The following is a 20,011-nucleotide window of genomic DNA, read 5'->3' on the forward strand; positions in this document are numbered from 1 at the left end:
AGCTTGGCTCATGAAACCAGGACCGATATTCTTAAAAAGAAATGTTCGGCCATCAAAATTTGATCCTTTAGTTGAGCAAGTAGAGCTAACCCTCATTATGCCTTGGTTAAACACAATGATGGAAGAAAGTCAACTGTATCCCTCAAGCACCTATCTCCAAGGGGGGATGTAAGTCTACTAGAAAACCAAGTCCTTCCAATGCTAAAAGAAAATCCTCAACTAGTGATAGATGAATCACAACCACATGTCATTCCAGAGCCGAGCATTAATCCAGAACCAAATGTCAATCCAGAACAGAATGTCACTCCATTTGATATCCAAGACCATGATTATCAACCAAATGATGATTATCAACCGAACTTCATTCCTGAACAAGACTCTGAAGAAAACCAACCTCTAGAAAGGCCGAAAAGATCAAGAAAACCACCAAGTTACCTCGCTGATTACATTGTTTAAATTTTGAGGGGGAGAATGTTATGAATTACTGTTCTTGTTCTTAGTAATCAACTGAAGTATTTATTTACTTGTTGTTTGCATTAGAGATTTGTTTACCTTTCCAGCTATGTAACAATTTAAGTTTATTAAAGCCTTATTTTCTAAAAAGGTTAAGTTATTCACAACAGTTATTAACATATTAACTACTACCACTGTCATGCAATACATCAATTTTCCAAATTTGATCAAAGTTTGTTCATAAACAAGCAAACTACAACAAGTTTACTTATTCTCCATAAGAGGGAATTTTAAAATTGCAGTTCTTTTCAATCTTCTCCTTAATGATTAAGTGCATGACAATGCTTTCAATATACTTAATTATTTGGTTTTTTTAAGCTCTACAAAATGGTTTGGAAATAAATTGCAAAATCTTATGGTTTTAGGGTCAAAAATGGGAAAATCTTATTTCTACCCCATAAAACCCCGGTTCCATAGTCCAATCATGCTGGTTCGCAAACTGTACTGTACGAACTGAATAATGTAGGTTTACACGTTAACGTTTGTACCAAATTTAATCAAAATCATAATATTAATTATTAATATAAATAGGTTAACATACCTCACGTCATCAATCCTAAAATTAGTCTATGGCGACTAGTTTCGAAACATCAGTGGTTTCATTGTCGAGAAAAACAGGCTCGACAATGAAACCACTGCTGTTTCAAAACTGGTCGCCATAGACTAATTTTAGGATTGATGTCGTGAGGTATGTTAACATTTATATTGTCAATAATCAATCCTGGAGGCAATGATGGATAAAGATAATTTTTGCTTGAGTTATCGTACTAACTAAAACATATACATATATTTATGAATTTGAACTGATGGTATTTTTGGCCTTTGGGGACTGCAAAAAAAAAGGAAATCGGTCCCGGGTCCAGGTCTTACCATGAGACCTACAATAATAGTTTATTCCCTTGGGAAATTCGCTGAAAGGTCGATGTTAGATAGCATCAAAGCTAGGGTTGACCTTCCCTTTCAAAACGTTAAAAAATGCCAATGGTATGGAATATTGATGGAATAAACCAGTCATATTTCATCTACACTCAAGCCATTGTTTAAATATATAATTATTTACAAAATATAACAAACCCAAATATCCATAAGCAAAACTCTTAATTCTAATGAACTTGTGTGCTGATGTGATGGGGCATGATATTCTTCGTCAACACCCTACCATGGAGTTAAAGTTTGGTGAAGAACGTCTACCTGTAAATTGTGTGTAACCTACTTAGTACCAAAGTACCGCCTGCCCAGCTAGTCTAACTGATGATGTTAGGCCTATTGCGATTAAGTCCCATCGTTAGGTCCAAAGAATACAGCATGTTTATAAACAATGAAATTGAAAGACTGCTCTTGGAAGGAATGATTGAACCCAGTAGATCGCCCTGGCCAGCCCAGATAGTGGTTGTCACTAAAGGACACAAAAGACGTGTGTGTGATGTTATGTGTTGATTACTCTCACACTATTAACAAATTCACACAGCTTGATGTATAATCCTTGCGGCATATAGAGTCATTTGTATTACAAATTTCTCAGTACAAAGTATTTAGTATGATTCATCTAAAGGTACAATCTTATCCTACAGTAAATAAAGATAAATTTAACTTCCCTTTGCAAAATAGCTAAATTAATTATGACTGCTGTTGACGGGACTGTCCCTTTCACTGTCCAGACAGATGCATCATATTAGCTGTAATAAACTTTCTAAACAAAAACAATAACAACAATTAAGGATTGATAAAACTTTAAAACTTGTAACAATTAATTAACTAGTCAGGGGCCCTCAAAGAAAAACTAAATAACAGAAGATAAAGGATATTCTTAAAATTAACAAATTAATAACAAGTGAATTATAGAGTCCCTTAGTCTATGATGCGGCAACGATAAATATAATAATACAAATAGCCAAATAACTTCGCGGTAGACAGCTGTTTATGGGCGGTTCAGGCGTAGCACACCAGAGGGACAATGAAGCAGGGCGGAGAGGTGGCCAGGGTGTCCAAATGGCAGCCAGGGGTGACGTAGACTCTACGCCGACGCTTAACATGGTCAGGTTTTGCTCTCCTCTGGGGCCTCATCAGGCTCTAGTGGCCCTCTTTCAAAACATTGTAGAAAGTCGAAACATTACAATAAAAGCAATAATACTTGTTTGATATGGGAGTTAATAAGAGTTATGAGTAAATAGTCGCACATACCTTTCAGTAAGAGAATCCAACACTAGAAGGTAGCAGGCTGAATGGGGGGTGGGTGAGCTCACCATACTGAGGGACACACAACAAGATCTGGAAGTTCTGATGCACTACACACACTTTTAAGGGGGAATGAGGTATTATTAATCACTGATGCACGAAAAAAGAGGTTTTAATATGAGAAAACTTCACCACGATGTGGTAAAAAAACCGAGATTGCCAGAAAAACAGCGTGGCACATACGTCCGATCGAGGAAGGTTTTTGACGCTAACTGAATAAAATCGTAGTGGGGAAAATTTTGAGTTTTCCATGAGAGGGAAAAAATAGAGATGGATCACGCCATATGACGTAGGCATCGTATGATTTTGAGAAGAATATGAGGGAGGGGAGTTGCCGGGGTGTGTGTGTGTGTGTGTATGAGTAGAGTGGACAGTGGAATACATTTTACAGACTTAAAATAAATAACTAATATTCAAATAAATGTTAAAGACCTATGTACACTGTTCAGTGGGAGGATAAAATATGACAATTACAAACTAGAGGGTTAAAAATGTGTATTAATCGAAGGACCACACGATTAGGTCGGGAACCAAAGAGTTTGAGAACACTTTAATTGAATGAATAATGAAAAGAAAGTCACTCACCAATTCAATTTCCATTGTTCTTTAAGGAGAGGGGAAAGGCGTGATGTCCAAGCTGGGGTGTTGCACAGCGGGAGATGTCACTACACTAGGGAGAGATGGATCTTGATCTTGAATTGAGAGTTCAACGTAAACGAATGTCTTTCACTATCTTCTGTCGCGGTCGACCGTTAACGATACATCCATGTAGAAATGTCCTGAGGACCTGCCTACGAACACGTACAAAAAAAGTCTCGGAGAGTGGAGCACTGAGGGGATTACTTTAGAATAAAACAAGGGACTATGAGCACTGAGTTAAGAGTATTAAAATTCTTTAATCTTATACGTGACAAAAATACACAAGAGAAAGAGTTATAAAGAGACAATTAATCCAAAACGCTCATGGGAGAACCGTGAACAAAACGAGAGAGAGAGAAAAGCGATTACGCTGTTATAGCTATACCGGCAACTAATGAAATCGAGCAAGAACTGAGCTTTCCTGTGAGTGCAGGTACACAAGTTTGGGCAGGGGGGGGGAACATCATACGATGCTAGCCGGAAGTGACTCAGACTAAGCTTCGTCTATCTCTGTCTGCCTCACTCAGATAAAACTAGCCTACTTTACGAAAATATTAAACATAAAACTATTGACTTGTTGGTCAGAAATTATTATAATTAAACTAATAGTAATTAATATCTCTTATTGACTAAACATACCGGCCGCCTTGAAGCAACGTTGGCTTCAAAAAAACAACCATACTTGACAAATCACAAAATCAGAAAACTTAACTAAATCAGGGCTCCCCCAACCTTAAGATTTTCCTGCTCCTTTGACCACTTTGATCGTTGTTGAAGCATGTGGAGAAATTCAATACTTAAACGCTTCCATAGACGTTGCTGGAGAGATTGTACCAGGTGGTAGTGTTTTAGTCTATTCATGGGGGTTTCTGCCAGATCAGGCGCTGGAACTGAAGCTAAGGGAGCCCCGATCAAAAAATGTCTTGGTGTGAGAGCAGCTAGATCAGCAGGATCACCAGAGAGAGGGGTGAGAGGCCTGGAATTCAACATTGCCTCCACTTGGGTGGCTAAGGTGATGAGTTCTGGTAGAGTGAGAACTGTGTCTCCCATAACATGTTTGAAGTGGTATTTAGCACTTTTGACTGCTGCCTCCCATAATCCACCTTGGTGTGGGGCAGCAGGGGGATTGAAGTGGAAGTTAATACCTCTTTGGTTGATTTCTTGTTTGGCTGAAAGTGAAGTGTTTTATTTGATGATACTTTAAAGACCGGCATCGGCACCCACAAAGTTTGTACCACAGTCGGAATATATATCCGCGCAAAGTCCTCGGCGGGATACAAATTGGGTGAGTGGGGCTAGAAAACCATTTGTGGTGAGATCGGTTGCAACCTCGATGTGTACAGCCTTTGTCACCATGCACACAAAAATGCACAGGTACACTCTGATATGTTTGGCAAAACGGAGATTCAACACTTTAGCCGTAAGAGATCCACAATAGTCTATTCCAACAGAGAGAAACAGATAGGCAGGAGTAACCTGTAGGAGAGGGAGATCACCAATCAAGGGAGTCTTATTCTTACGTGGCTTAGCCTTGAAGCACTTGAAGATCCGTGAACGTATAACAGTCCGTGCACTGAGGATCCAAACGCTTTTAGCCAATAGAGCTTGAGTTAGCTGTGGACCAGCGTGGAGATGAGTCACATGGTAGTGGTCGATAAGGAGGTTCATTACGTGGTGTTTCTTCGGTAGGAGTATCGGATGACAAGAGTCAAAAGGGAGGTTGGAGTTTTCTAGACTCCCGCCAACGCGGATAAGGCCGTCAGAATCGATGTAGGGTCTTAGACGTTGGAGTTGAGTAGAACAATCACGCTTATTTTTGAGTAAGGTCAAGTCATTAGAGAAAGCAGATCGTTGGACAAGTCCAAAGATCTTCTGACGAGCCGCGTTGATCTCGGGTGGGGAGAGATAACTTGAGGTAATTGGCGCTACGACAGTTGTGTACGAAGCGCAGAATTAGGGCGAAGATGCGCTTAAGTTTGTCCCACGACGAGAACTTTGTCAGAATGTCCCAGTCCTTCTGTCGGTCGGCAGCTAAGACGACTAGCGGAGTATTCTTGAGCTCATCGGACGATGAGAGGTCCATAGGTACGAATTGCATTGAGGGCCAATCCTGTAGAGGGAGGCTGAGCCATGGTGGTCCATAGTCCACCAGAGAAGGTGGTACTTACGCTGGGAGGCTGAAGCATTTTTTTCAGATCGTGCAGTAAAAAAGCGTTATAAAAGTTAAAATTTTAAAACTATGGAAAAAAACAATAAATTGACAAAGCGATTATAGGTACAAAATCAACAATTTTGTACCTAAATTTCAAACATTTTCTGGGGAAGGACCCCCCTTCTACGGATCCTCCTCTTTACTTGGGGGTATTTTTTCATACCTCCCAGATTTACCAGCTCCTCTTATTGAAAAGTTAGATGGACACCCATGCTAGGTAATATTTTGTATACCTATATGTTATATTTTGAGTCCATCTCTTGGTATGCTATTGCTTTCTCTGTATTTAACTGCATTTGTTTAAATATCACTTGAGGACCCATCCTGCTCTGCAGCATTGACATAAATATCATGTCCGAGAAATAACCAAATCTATGATTTTTGATTCAGTAATTCAGTATCTTGAACTTAACTTATTCAAAGGATCAATAGCTCAAATTAAAGCCTAAGTTATATAATTTACTGATTATTTTGAGTCTAAAACATATATAAATAAACATATAAACAATACTATGGAGCTATTGATTTTTAATAATAGAAAAACTATAATAGAAAAACCTTCTAAAAAATAATTTTTATGTTGGTTTTTCACTTTGCGTTTGCTTGAAACTCCTCCGATTTGAATAATTATAATAGCATAAATGAAAGCCGGCATTTCACTGAAGGTTCTTAGTCAAAAATATATAGGGATTATATAAAATTATAACTGGTGAGATGCATCTAAAATTGAAGTAAGAATTAAAAAAATAAATCAACTTTATTTTTTTTGCCCGAGTAATAGTAGATAAATATATGCCGATGCTTGTTGTGAAATCTGTGCGTGCATACCTTCGATGTAAGACCTCAATCATGAAAATCGGTCGGGTAGAAGAGCCAAACGAACTCAGAAAAGTAAAACCAAATTTTTTTAATTGTATAAGAAAGATTCAAAACAACTACGTAAGTATGTTTTGTATGCATTAAATAGTTTGTGTACCCCTTTTCAGGGTGCTGCTGAAGAAAACCTTTTGAATCTTTTGAGACTTTTTAAAAATTTTGACAGAAACATGTTCTCAAAATACAATCATGATAAAACTTAGTTGGAGTTTCAGTACCTAATAAAAACTGCTAGTGAAGGTATAGTTTTATGCTTTGCTAAATTTATATATTTTGATTTTCTATACATTTTATTATTGTAATTAATATTTCACAATTAAATGTAAATTAATTAACGTTTTCAATTAAATTTTTAAGTTTAATTAGATTGTCATAAAGACATTTAAATTTTAATTCCTAAAAATAATTACTGGTAAGAGTATCACTGAGCAGTGTTTATTAAGTCATTAGGTACACTTTTAAATTTTGACCAATTTAATAAACTTATGTGATAAAAAAGTCTAGCAATATTTAATTTTTGAACCTAGCATATTCCACTGTGATATTAGTTCATTAGGTAATAATTTTTATACCATACCGTTTGTGTTAGTTACTAATTAATTTTAATATTTTTATTTGTAAAAATTAGCCAAGTAAAATATGTGACACTAAATTGCTGCATTTGGGGTGTTGAAAAAAAGGATTATATACCTAGGATAAAATTAATATGTGGATGAAAAAATTGAATAGTAGAAATAATTACAGTTTTATTATAACTAGGATTTTTATATAATAATTATTTTATTCTGGATTACCAATTTCCACCACTCTAGCTCTGCCGCTGGAGCAATTACACTTCGTGCATCTTCGTTGTGTCTATGACGTCAGGACTTTACTTCGGCAAAGCAAGACGCCAATGGCATCGCTTCTTTTGGTCACGTGGTCTCACTTGGCCAATGGGAGTGTGGAATTCTCATTTGTAGTCGGATATTTTCTGACAAGCGTAGAAAAACTTTTCATCAACAGCCGCCATTTTGACTATCCGAGAGTGAGTTGAAATTTGGATATTATTCTTCAAATTATCGGTAATTTTTGTCCAATTAATGATTATTTATGAAGTTGTTTTAGTGATATTTTGTCTGTAGTTCAATTCTAAAAAGTAATTGTTTATCATAGTGCGTTTCAAAGTGAGAAACTGTGCGTGATATACATTGCGATCATTGTGTGAGTTTCGACGGAAGATGGAGAGAGGAACAGTGTAAGCTCATCGGCCAGCTTGGGTCTTCATTATGCCCGATGGTTGATTTTGCGTTATTATTATGTGCCTTGAGGGATATTTTAAATATCGGACTTATGGCACAGATATTTTAAATTTATGCACCAGCCGTTGGATGCGACTAAAATCATGTACGAATTATAATTTTTATTAAATACGAGTACTCAGTCCAGGCAAAGTAGGTACGGCTTTGTAAACAGGGGAGATATGGCCGATCATCTTGTCACGGACGGGCCGCCAAATAAGCGGCCGAAATTGACGGATCCGTTTCAGGGGACTTCAGATTCGTCTGGTGAGTATTTTTTAAATTAAATTGTTAAATATTTCCAAATAAATCCACTGCATGTCGAAATAATTAATATTTTCATCAATTCGATGACAATAAGCTAGGCCTACCTAACAATAACAAAATGTCTGGACGTCTCTTTTTCTCTCAAAACCGAAATTGGTTTAATTAGGCAGATCATATTAAAGTGTTTCATTATTGACAGGTCATAAAATTACTAAATATTTAAATATTTAGGTTTTTAGGTTTAACCTTCTTTTTCAAATGAGGTTATCTTCATGTTAGTAAGAATAAGTTAGCCTAGTAAGGCTTCATAGACCTATTCATATGGTAAGGCTAAACTAAAGTTAGCCTTATTAAGTTAAATAAAAAGGCGTAGGCCTACACTCTTTGCACATTGCACACTTTGTTCTCTATTAGTAGGTAACTAAAAGGCTCAAGGCCTAGTCCAAGGCTGAAATGTAAAACCGTCCGAAGCAAATAGCCTAGCCTACAACACCCTGAAAAATTGTCCCTTAGGCTACTCTGAAACATAACTGAAGTTAGCCTTTATAAGTTTTAGGCCACACTTTTTGGAACAAACGTTTGTTTAAAATCAAGGTTCCTTAACTTAAAAGTGTAAGGATTGTTTTAGCCCTAGGACTGGCAATAAGTTTATGACGATTTTTGTCTTGTGTACGTGCTTCCAGAACTCCCATATGACGGAGATCGTCATATAGCTTAACTTAGTGTAACTTTTTAACAGCTTACCTTATAACTAATTTAAAATTAATTTATTGCAAACCAAATAAGTTAAGTTTGATACCATTCTAAAGATGAGGTTCCAAGCTTTCATTTTCATTAAGTTAGTCTAAGTTAAGTACTTAAGTTAAACGAACCTTATAACTTAACTTAGCATTAACAGATTTAATTTTCGTTACTGTAGGCTACAATTAGAATGACAATTTAGGCGCGAGACGATTTGAGGTTTGGTGCGTCAATTCATACTCATGTTCAAAAAATCGTAAGTTAACTTACCGTCAGTAATTTTACGTCAAACTGGATGTGGTTGGTACCAATAAGTTATAGCCTACATTAGATTTTGTTCTTCAGTTTATTTTCGTATCAAGAAGATTAGGCCTAACTTAAATAGCCTAAGCTTAATGTCAGACAACTTGAGAAATAATAATAAGTAATAATAATAGGTTAAATAAGTTACCTTATTTACATCTTCAATCCAAAGTAGTCTTTTTATGATTAGGCCTACTATAGTTTCGAGGCTAACAGCTCCATTGTCAAATCTTCTTTTCTTGTTAAATTACTGTGAATAGCATTGGTCATAGTTGAAGATCACATGTAGGGGAAGGTGTTGTACCTTGGACCTATATGTACCTTGGACCTATGTTCATTCTGGCACTAGCCTATCTGTTGAGTATAGGGAGAACTTGTACCCTTAGTTTAAATGCTTTAGCCACCAGAGGTCTATCCTAATGTGTTCAAGTTGGAATTGAATGTGTCCTTTTGACAAGAAAACTAAAACAAGTTTTTATAAGGAAAAAGTAAGTATAGGTATTCAACTTTTAATCTATCTATATAGGCTATTAATAGGCAAGCATGTTTCTTTAAAACCTTTTTTCTCAGCTCGTATGCATTGTGGGGTAAATCTACGCATAACTTACTGTTAGAAAGCTATTTTCCTGTAGGTGTGCAGAATCCCTTTATAAATTTAAATAGGCTCAAAGATAAGCACAAAAAATGAGTTTAAAAATTTGAAAAAATTAACATGGATCTTGTGCGTTGCCATGCTGGTGACGAAATAACAACAAAATATTAACAGAAAATCAAAACAAATAGAAGAAACTCCAATCACATGTTTTATTTACAGTGTGGGGTGAAAATAACTTAGAGAAGTGAGTAAGTTTACATTACATATTTTTGGTCGAGTTTCGACCACAAGATGTAAGAATACTTTTTATTTGCAATCTTTATGATTGGAAGGGCGTCAATACAGTTGTGCAGTTGTTATATAAAAGTCAATACAAATTGTTATTTTTTAAGAATAAAAAATTGTTGATCAGAGTTCTTGCAGTGAAGACATGATTTATTCAAGTTCTTGCCAAGACAAATACTCATCCAGACTATAAAATGGTCTATGTAACAGCTAGCACTTTAGTTCTTTCTTCAGTTTTCTGGGTTGAAGAGACTTTAAGTGGACGGGAAGGACGTTAAAAAACTTGGCACGCATGTATGAGGGTTTCTCTTCATAGAGCCTTGTGTTGTGAGCAGGAAGGTTGTAATCATTTCTTCATCTTGTGTTGTATGAGTGCACCTCCTGATGACGACAGGCCCGGGAAGAGTGGACAATGGTAAGAGTCCGTAGTATGAAGAGGTTGACTACGGTCAGGATTTTTAACCTCCTAAACTCTGGTCTGCAACTATCTGTTGTCTCAATGCCAGTCAGGGTTCGAACAACCCTCTTTTTCATGATTAGAACTCTGTTAAGGTTCTGTGCCGACGATCCACCCCACACCACAATGCCATAACAGAGAATACTCTCAAGAAGGGCATAGTATGCTGTTAGTGCCGCCTCTTCTGTGCTCACAGCCATTGTTCTTCTCAGTGCAAAAATTGCGGTGCTTAGCTTATGGCAGAGTGCTTCAATGTTTTCGTCCCAAGCGAGATGTTCGTCAATGATGACACCTAGATGTCTTACAGAGCTAACAGAGTCAATGTCGGGAATACAGCAGACGAAACTTTTCCTGTTGCTGAATGAAACTAGCTTGGTTTTTGAAGCGTTGAAAACAAGGTCATGATTGTCGCAGTACTCCGCAGCTAGGCTCAAACCAATGTAGGCATTGACTTCTACGTTGTTGATCGGTGAGTTTGAAGAAAGCAAGACAGTGTCATCTGCATACATTATAGCTTTACTGAAGGGTTCGGTGGTATCTGGAAGGTCGTTCGTCGATAAGATATAAAGCACCGGTCCCAGGACTGACCCCTGTGGAACTCCTCTGGACACTGGGCGTACTTCAGATCTAACGGTGGTGATAGTCCTATTCCTGGAGTGGCTGAGTTCGACTAGCTGCGTTCGACCCTTCAGATACTGAGTAAACCAACCAAGAGCCGTTCCACATACTCCCAAGGAGCTAAGCTTTGAGATGATCAAGTCATGGCTCAGGCAGTCAAACGCCTTACTCATGTCAACAAAAATGCCGACAACGTTATTACCACTGTCTATATCATCAATGACAGACTCTACGAAGTCAATAAGTGTGCCGTGGTTGTGGATTTTCCCTTGACGAAACCATGTTGTCTCTCTGTCAAGAGTTGATTAGAGAAAAGATGTTCTAATAGCCTCTTTAAGACAATCTTCTCCAGGATCTTCGAAAAGGTTGGAATCAAAGATATTGGTCGATAGTTCCCAATGTCAAGTCGAGTTCTTTTTTTGTGTAGGGGAGAGATCTTCGTTGTCTTCATGTTCGATGGGAAATTACCTTGTGTGAGTGATAATTGAATTACGTGAAGCAAGGGCAGCAGAAGCTCCTGTCTGCAGGATTTCACTATCCTAGCTAATTTAGTTTGCTATGCAATGTGGGGAACATCCCTTCAGTCTTTCTCTTACTTAATATTGGATGGATCCACCATATTCTCTGTTGTGATTGATGTCGTCTTGCTAAAAGTACACTGATAACAACACTACGAATGTTAATTTGCGGCATGATCCAGGGCCACGTTTAACTCGGGGCTACTTTTCACTAACATTTATTGTGTTTTAATGTGTCATATCAAAATAAAAAAATAAAAAGGTAAAATAGGTCCTAGGTACAACACCTTCCCCTAGACATAAGCTATACTCACACACAAAACATTAATATAGCCTATAGCCTAGAAAGTAACATTAAAAATTTGTATTTTGGCCGGCCTAAAAATGATTAGCATAGTGGTTGTACGGACCGGTACACTGACTGACTCAACCTTAGCACTCAATTTAGCATTCAGTCAGTGTACCGGTCTGTACAACCACTACGCTAACTTAATAATTGTTGTTTGGGCCGGCCAAAATACAAATTTTCAATGTTACTTGTATATATTAATGTTTCGTGTGTGAGTGTATGTCTACATGTGATCTTCAACTATGACCAATGCTATTCACAGTAATTTAACAAGACAAGAAGATTTGACAATGGAGCTGTTAGCTCCGAAACTATAGTAACATAAAAAGACTATTTTGGATTGAAGACGTAAATAAGGTATTAAACCTATTATTATTATTACTCTTTATCAATCCAGTAGGCAAAAACATGGATAAAAAATAATAATTAATAGAAATCCTCCATTTATCGATATTTACCAATTTTACATATTTATTTCACTTAACTTATATGGGGTATAATTTTTTTTTTTTTTTTTTTTTTAATCAAACCTAGGCCTAAATTATTTCCACGTAGGGAAATAAAATGCTAGGTACTTTTTGTATATCCTGGATTTTTTGTTAATTATTTTTTAGGAAAATACCAGGACTCTACACTCTACTTTTGAAATTTCTCTAAACAATTTATCAAAAATATTGGTTTTTTAACTGTAGAAAAGAACTACCGTAGGCCTACCCTAAGGGATTTTTATAGGCATCCTATTTATTTTATTCAAAATCTCCTTTTTGTTGACAAAATGAGTAGGCTATGTATATGACTAGGTTATCGTAAGTAATTTAGACACTGCAAATTTGTTAAAAACCCCCTTGCGAAATCGCAAAAATGACAGGGACATTCATCCAAACTATCAGGGCAGTCCTAGGGTTAAAGGGCCTAAATAATTGTTCTCGTAAGATTATAACTCATCTTGGCTAATTTGAGTTAGGCCTACTGTGTCATTATGACAAGGTTCACACATTTTTCATGGAATAAATGACGCTAACTTAAGTTACAGATTTAGGTTACCTACTTGAATTTTGAAGTGGGTTTACAACTTTAAGACAGATTGGCGTTTAAATGGTTTGAAACCCATTTTGTTGACGAACCACACTCTCTAGTAAGTTAGCAACCAAACATGGGCCTAAGTTATAGAGTTAAGAATTTTAATGCTTACATTTTAACTTAAGTTAAGTAGGCCTACCTTAGGGCCTAGCCTATAAGCTATGAGAAAAAATGAAGCTATCCCTAGATTAGCCTACCGTCACAGAAAACATACTACTATAACCCAGAATGCCAACCGCATGGTAAAAAGCATTAAGTGTTTTGAGAGAGCTTTGCCTGTCAATCGTAGGCAGCGCCACCAGCGTTGCTATGCTGAGTGCATGGCAACGCTGGTGGCGCTGCCTACGATTGACAGGCAAAGCTCTCTCAAAACACTTAATGCTTTTTACCATGCGGTTGGCATTCTGGGTTATAGAAATATGTTTTCTGTGCTACCGTACAATAAGTTAATTAACTTTTAGTTACCGGGAGGCCTAAATGTAGGTAAGTTAGTTAAAGTTAGATCCTAAAGTTAACTACTAAGATTGGCTATTAAGTTAGAAGTTAACTTAATAGTCTACCTGACGTCTAGATTAATTAAGTTATACTTAATTCAGTTAATTCTCATTCAAATAACTTATTTTAATAGCATTAAGTATTGTAACTTATTGTCTGCAAAGCTTCATAACTTAAGCTTGGCTATCTGAATGTTTGTAATGAAACTATAGCCTAGGCCTACAGATTAAGATGGCAGCACTCATGCTCCTCCTTTATAGCCATAGGTAATTTAAATAAGTTAGGCCTGCTCTCAGACCTCAGCTTCTCAGTAGGTAACTTCTAGGTTATTTACCTTTATGATGAGGAAGACACTTAAGCAGCTGCCTACTTCATTTTTGAGGATGTTGCCTTCAGATTACTTAGTAAATTAACTAAATAAGTTTTTCTAGAGGTTAAAATACTTTGTTGCCATCGTAATTCTTGGTTGTCATAATAGTGACTAATTTTGACACTTAAGTTTAAGTTGTCATTGTCAAGCCTTGAGTTTAGACGTGTAATATCGCTTCTAGGAGGTCGTCAAAAAGTCCTCAGAACACGTATCTTAACCTAATAACTTACTTTTACGAACAAATAATAACCTACCGGTAGGCCTACTGTAAGTTATGGCCATAAGTTTACATCTAAGTGATCACTGCGCGGCTGCAGGTTCAGGGTGTAGGTGCCCCCTCGTAGTCTAGACTTGCACCCTGAACCCGCACTGCCTGTGATCATGGTCAAGTATGGCCATGAGTATGGCCATAAGTTGATATCGGCCTACCTAAAATTACAGATTTTCTGCCAATTAATTAATGAGTCATATATAGGATCTTTGATCCTACTTTGATCTTTGCCATCATTTATAGGCTAAATTGGATAACTTATGCTTAATTTAAGTTACCAGGGCACAACAAAAACTGTTTCAAGCTTTTAAAAGCTGCTAATTTAGGATATATCAAAGCTAAAGCTTACCTAAAACACCTAATTTAACCTTCCTATCGAGAAGTTCCTAGGAACTATAGGCCCCTAATGCCCTTTAAGTTAGTCTAGTTATCATTATCAGGTTTAAAACTTGACTTTTTTGTGGGGAAGGCCTAGGTTAACTTAAAAAGCTGCAGCTAAAGCTCATCTTCGCATGGCATAACTTAACTTATACGTAACTGCATGCTGCATGATCATTAATCTTTTGGTTTTATTTTCAACATTGATCAATCTGAAATCTGATGCTTTATATGTCTAAGCTAGTAAAGCCTACTTATTTTCATAATCTGAGCATTTTCTTAATAAGACTAGGACCAATTGAGTTAATTTATGTGAAATTGGAATGTTATGGTAAACTACTTAATTATTTCAAGTTTGCTTTTAACGTTGATAAAAAACCTCATTTTAAAATTGATATGACTCTAGTTAAAGCCTAATGCAAGATATTTTTGGTTGGCCCTTCCATCTTTGTAATGTGTTTTAAAACAAAGAAAATTGACTATTAATTAGAGAAGTTTAAGACGTAACAAAATAGCCTATCAAGAATTTTAAGTTAAGGAAGAGTAGCATTTTTAAGTTTAACTAAAGATTCAAGTTACTAAAAATTTTTTTGTTATCCTAATTAGTAAGTGATTTGATTAAGTACACGTTAATTTTCATTATTTTAACACAATATTTTGTTCTGTTAGAAGATGTAGGTAGACTAATAGAATTTCTTAATGACCCAAACAAAAGACCATTTTTAAAAACACCATTAAAGATCTATGAGTTTGAAATCATGCTCATTTGTACAAATAACTTTTTATACTCTTAATAATTTTAGTTTCTAATCAGGTTTTGGTACCTACCTAATTTTTGTAAATGTAGAAACAGAAGAACTTATAACAGAAGGCTATTTAACACAATATTTATTTGAGTAGAATGCTGATTACGGATGGTAATTTGTAATGCAACTAATCAGTCCAAGAGGCATTTTAGTTTTGGTTGATGGTTTTCTTTTTTGATGGAGTGTTTTGTTTATTTTGGGGTGATAGCGCTGTCGGCACATCATGCTTACACCAACTACGGCTTAACTTCGTCTGGTCTGGCAAGTGGTGGAGGCCCCCTACAGCAGCAACCTCAACAATGGAACACAACCAGGAGAAGTAAACACTATTCATATCTTAACACTCAAAGAAAATCAATTGATTAGCTTAAATATATTGACTTAAGTAACGGCTAACGACATGTTTCAAGAAGGCACTTCAGTTCTTGTCTAGGCTACTTCAAAAAATGGATGGTAAAAATGGAACTAAAAGTTATGATTTTATTAAATAACCAAAGACTTTTAATTTTAACTAAACGTAAATATGCAATTTAGGACGTTTTGTCTAAAAAATAGTCATCCAAATTGATTAATCTAACAGTCTTGTGCCTTTTAAATGTATGATAATATGAAATTATTTTAAGTAGGGTAGGTCTAATTCATTTGTATTTATAATCAATATTCATTTAGGCTAATTGAAAATCACCCTTGTAATGATTTTAGGTCTACTTACAATGTTACAATATCTTCTCCCTCTGTGCTGTTGGCTAACTTACAATCTGTAGATTAAAATACTAATTTGACTAAAACTCAACTTTTCCAACACAGTGTACATATGTTTATGGTAGGCCTACTCGCTGCAGTAGGCCTAGGTGAAACGAGTTTATTAACAACCTAATCAACAACTAATTATCTTTCAGCTCAACATCATTGATCCTGACATTGTGAATTAAGTTACTGTGTTATATTTAATTAGCAATTTTATACGATGATTTGTAAAACAAATTTGAACAATTTAGTTTTGTTCAGTCGTTCTCTGGCAAATATAGGTCTATACTTTGCTCTAACGACTACTCTTAGTATAGGCTACAGCAGAAACTTACACTTTTTTTATTCCTTAGTTGACCTACAACTCGTAGTAATTTACAGTACATTAGATTCACAGACTTCCTCTTAATCGTTATACTAATTTATCTAAATCAGAAAACATTGTTTCACTTTAGTTAGTTTGAACAAATTAATCCATTTCCCATTTTGTATAAAATATAAAGTGTGATCAGTTAACTTAAAAAAATATAGTGTTGTCAAATTTCAACTTTCCATTTTGTAATGATTTTAGTCACACAAGTCATATGGATTTTACAAAGTAATGATGTGCAAGACACTTGTATGTTACTGGTTTGGTAAACGGTTAGGTCAAACAAATGCAAAAGTTCTAACGTAGGCATATTTTAATTAGGGCCATCTCTAAAAATGTCATCGTCCTGTCCGTATGGTTTCCGAAAATGAATGATAAACAAAACAGGTATTCTGAATGGATAGGCCTATACTCTAATCATAAGGCTACCAACAAACTGTCAACTGAAATCCCCACAAGACTTCTTTTAATTCTGATGGTTTCCATACAGTACAGTTAAATGCACTACCCGGATATGATTTATTTCAGCTCATCTGGGGAAATGTTAGTTATGATAGTTGATGAATTCTTTATATTTTTTTATCTTTTCGTTTAATTAGAGATGTTGGTGTAAACCAAACAAATATTGTTTTTATGAAACTGATTTTGGCATGCTTCTCCGTTAGCATGGATATAGCAGCTGCGTAGCTTCGTCAATATTTCCTTTAATTCTTAAATGTGTTTTTCTTTGGTTATGCTTAATATATGTTTTGATTTGTTTCTTTTACCGTACTGTGTGTTTGGAGGCTTCTTCTCAGTAGCATCACAGCTTTTGTGTATAATTGTTTTGAGATTGTAGTTGTTCTTTTTTACTATATTGAAAAGTAGGCCATATGTTTCACCGAATTAATGTTTGCAGTAAAATCCAAGAGTAAAATGATACCAATCCCACTGTTTGAAATAGGCTACTTCGGATTACCTTACATGTAGGCCTACCGTTAATTGGGAATTTGAGCATTTCAATAAAACGAGTCAATTATATTTTGACGTAGGGCCTACACACCATTTTTATAATTTTGTGAATTGAAAATCTGGAATAAAGGTTGAAAATGTAAGTAACTTTTTTGTGCAATTAAATCATTAGGCCTAAACCAGGCCAATTCAAAATAATCTTTAAAACAATATAATTTTGTATTCAAATAGTATTTTTAATACAAAATTGAATAGTCTTCCAAAACTTGCAAACAAATTCCAACTAAGGCCTGTGCTGATATAGCAGGCTTGTGCAAATCTGACCTTAGCACTGTCTTCTTTATTTTGTACTAAATAGGGACTAAAGTTAAAGTAATTTTACTTGCAGATCGGCGTGTTTAAGAAACGAAGGGACTTCCACTCATATTTCACTTCTATGCACATCCATCAACTGGGGATTGATTTTAATAAAGGTTGACAATTCAGACTAAAACAATCAAGTCCCTAATCTAATGCAACTGATACTACTTGGCAAATTTTATCTTCTGTTGGTAATGGCTACAACAACAATACTGGCGTTGCTCAACCAAAATAGTGGTTGGGCCGGCACTAGTATCAGATTGTAATTATTTTTCTCTGCAGTGACCATATCTTATTGGAGAACTTAAATATACACGCAACACCTTTTTATTTATTTCCCCTAGAAGTCACAATATTAAAAAGAAAAGGATTTAATCTTTAATTTCTCCTACTATATCCTCTTGAATTAGAAGAAATGAATAACTAATCAATAAAAGGTTACATTACCTGCAGACTGCCTTGTGGGTTTTGTTAATCCAGTAGGATTACGTACGTTTCGGCAAATATATTGCCATCATCAGATCCCAGAACTTGAAGGTTAAAATCTTGATTTTTCGACACACATGGTCACGTCAAAGTTTAAAATAGAACACATACACAAAACGAACATTAAATACATGTAGGCCTACTAATAATAGTAGGCCTACATGTATTTAATGTTCGTTTTGTGTATGTGTTCTATTTTAAACTTTGACGTGACCATGTGTGTCGAAAAATCAAGATTTTAACCTTCAAGTTCTGGGATCTGATGATGGCAATATATTTGCCGAAACGTACGTAATCCTACTGGATTAACAAAACCCACAAGGCAGTCTGCAGGTAATGTAACCTTTTATTGATTAGCTAACGTGGTTTAGAAAAACAACTACATTATGAAGGAAATGAATAACTGTTTTAGTATGGATATTAAGATATATTGGACCAGCTGTCGAGGTAGTTTTGTTTGTGATCCAGGATAAAAGGTAAACAAAGAGATGAACCAACGTCCAACAACATTGTCAATAGTCAGTGACACTGTCAGTAAGAATGATCTTTGTGGGGCAGTCCATCTATAGTGTGTTGTTCTTCCATATAAAAAACATATAATTCAGCTTATAAACATATTAGATCATATTTGTGGCAGTCTGAAGTAGTTAGATTGTGATTAAGTCTTCTACAAAAGAGTAACAGTTTTGTGTTTGGCTAAGTAAGTGATTTAGCTGAAATCAATATTACAATGTTAATTCCAACTAACCGAATTTGTAAACATAACTGATGACACATCTTTAGTTATGAAAGTGTATTAAGGGTAACAGTTTTGGGAAAAACCACGTTGTAAATACAATTAGGTTGCTAACTATTACTACCACACTACATCTATAGCTCGGTTTACACAACCCAATCTCGGGACCCTAAATCGTGCCCGATCGACGTCGGCCCTGAAATCCGATTGTGTAAACTCGTGCTCCTGGTCACAATTTGGCTGGCGACCAGGTAGGGAGGTCGGGAGAGATTTCCATCGGATTTAGTGAGGTAAAGTGGGGATAGGGCACTTCCGCTAGGAACGGGACGTAAAAAGTCAAAATTCTTCACCTTTTTTCACATAACTGTTCTATTATATTTATTTAAGGTCACCATGTACGGTATTGTGAAAATCAGTTTCATATGTAAGAAATTCTGAAGGCCTTCAGCATCCTAAACGTCCATAAGTCTTGCATGACTTAATACAGGTCTTTGGAGGTACTGTAGGATATATCTGTTTCACCTATATCCTCTTTTTCCTCCTTTCTGTTTTGCACACTGCCAACACAGTTAATGCTACTCCAACAACTTGCCGCTTCGATAAATATATGGAATATTATTACATTACACTAAGAAAACTAAAAAACAGCTTTTTAGCTAAAAATGATGTTTTTCAACGAAGGACAGCAACGCACTGAACTCAGATTGGGCACAGAATACGGGTCATGATAGAACGCTCTTTCGTCCAGGCGACAGGGCGGTCGGGACCTTGAACGGGAACAGGTTGTGTAAACTGGGCTTATATTGAAACTAGCGTGAGTAGGATCTTAAATATCTCAGCATTTTCTAAAACACTTGCATTGTTTTCAGTGAGAAACTTGTTTTACAGGCATTAGCACCAACCACTCTAGGGTACTGTATATCTGTTTCACCTACATCCTCTTTTTTTCTCCTTTCTGTTTTGCACACTGCCAAATATCAGTGGCGAGGGTATAGTCACTTTTCATTGACCAAGATTTGTATTTGTGTCTGTATGGTCTGTTTCCAATATGCCATCCCCAATTCAAACTAAGA

At 36.0% G+C, this 20,011-nt stretch overlaps 1 protein-coding gene across 5 annotated transcripts in view; it reads left to right on the plus strand.

Moving 5' to 3' along the window:
- Positions 1-7,492: 7,492 nt before the first annotated feature.
- The window catches only part of LOC128988348 (CREB-binding protein-like), a 65,076-nt gene continuing 52,557 nt past the window's right edge, over positions 7,493-20,011 (plus strand). For 3 of the 5 annotated variants that reach the window (XM_054409556.1, XM_054409558.1, XM_054409557.1), the window contains exons 1-2: positions 7,493-8,022; positions 15,497-15,607. In XM_054409556.1, the coding sequence (XP_054265531.1) occupies positions 7,938-8,022; positions 15,497-15,607 (196 nt within the window). In that variant the 5' untranslated portion in view covers positions 7,493-7,937. The remainder of the gene's footprint in view (positions 8,023-15,496; positions 15,608-20,011) is intronic. The other 2 variants (XM_054409559.1, XM_054409560.1) reach the window with 1 other exon arrangement.

This window comes from Macrosteles quadrilineatus, unplaced genomic scaffold (genome assembly GCF_028750875.1).
Source record: "Macrosteles quadrilineatus isolate MER2022 unplaced genomic scaffold, UCM_ALF_1.0 Scaffold_3__2_contigs__length_128488019, whole genome shotgun sequence".
Lineage (NCBI taxonomy): Eukaryota > Metazoa > Arthropoda > Insecta > Hemiptera > Cicadellidae > Macrosteles > Macrosteles quadrilineatus.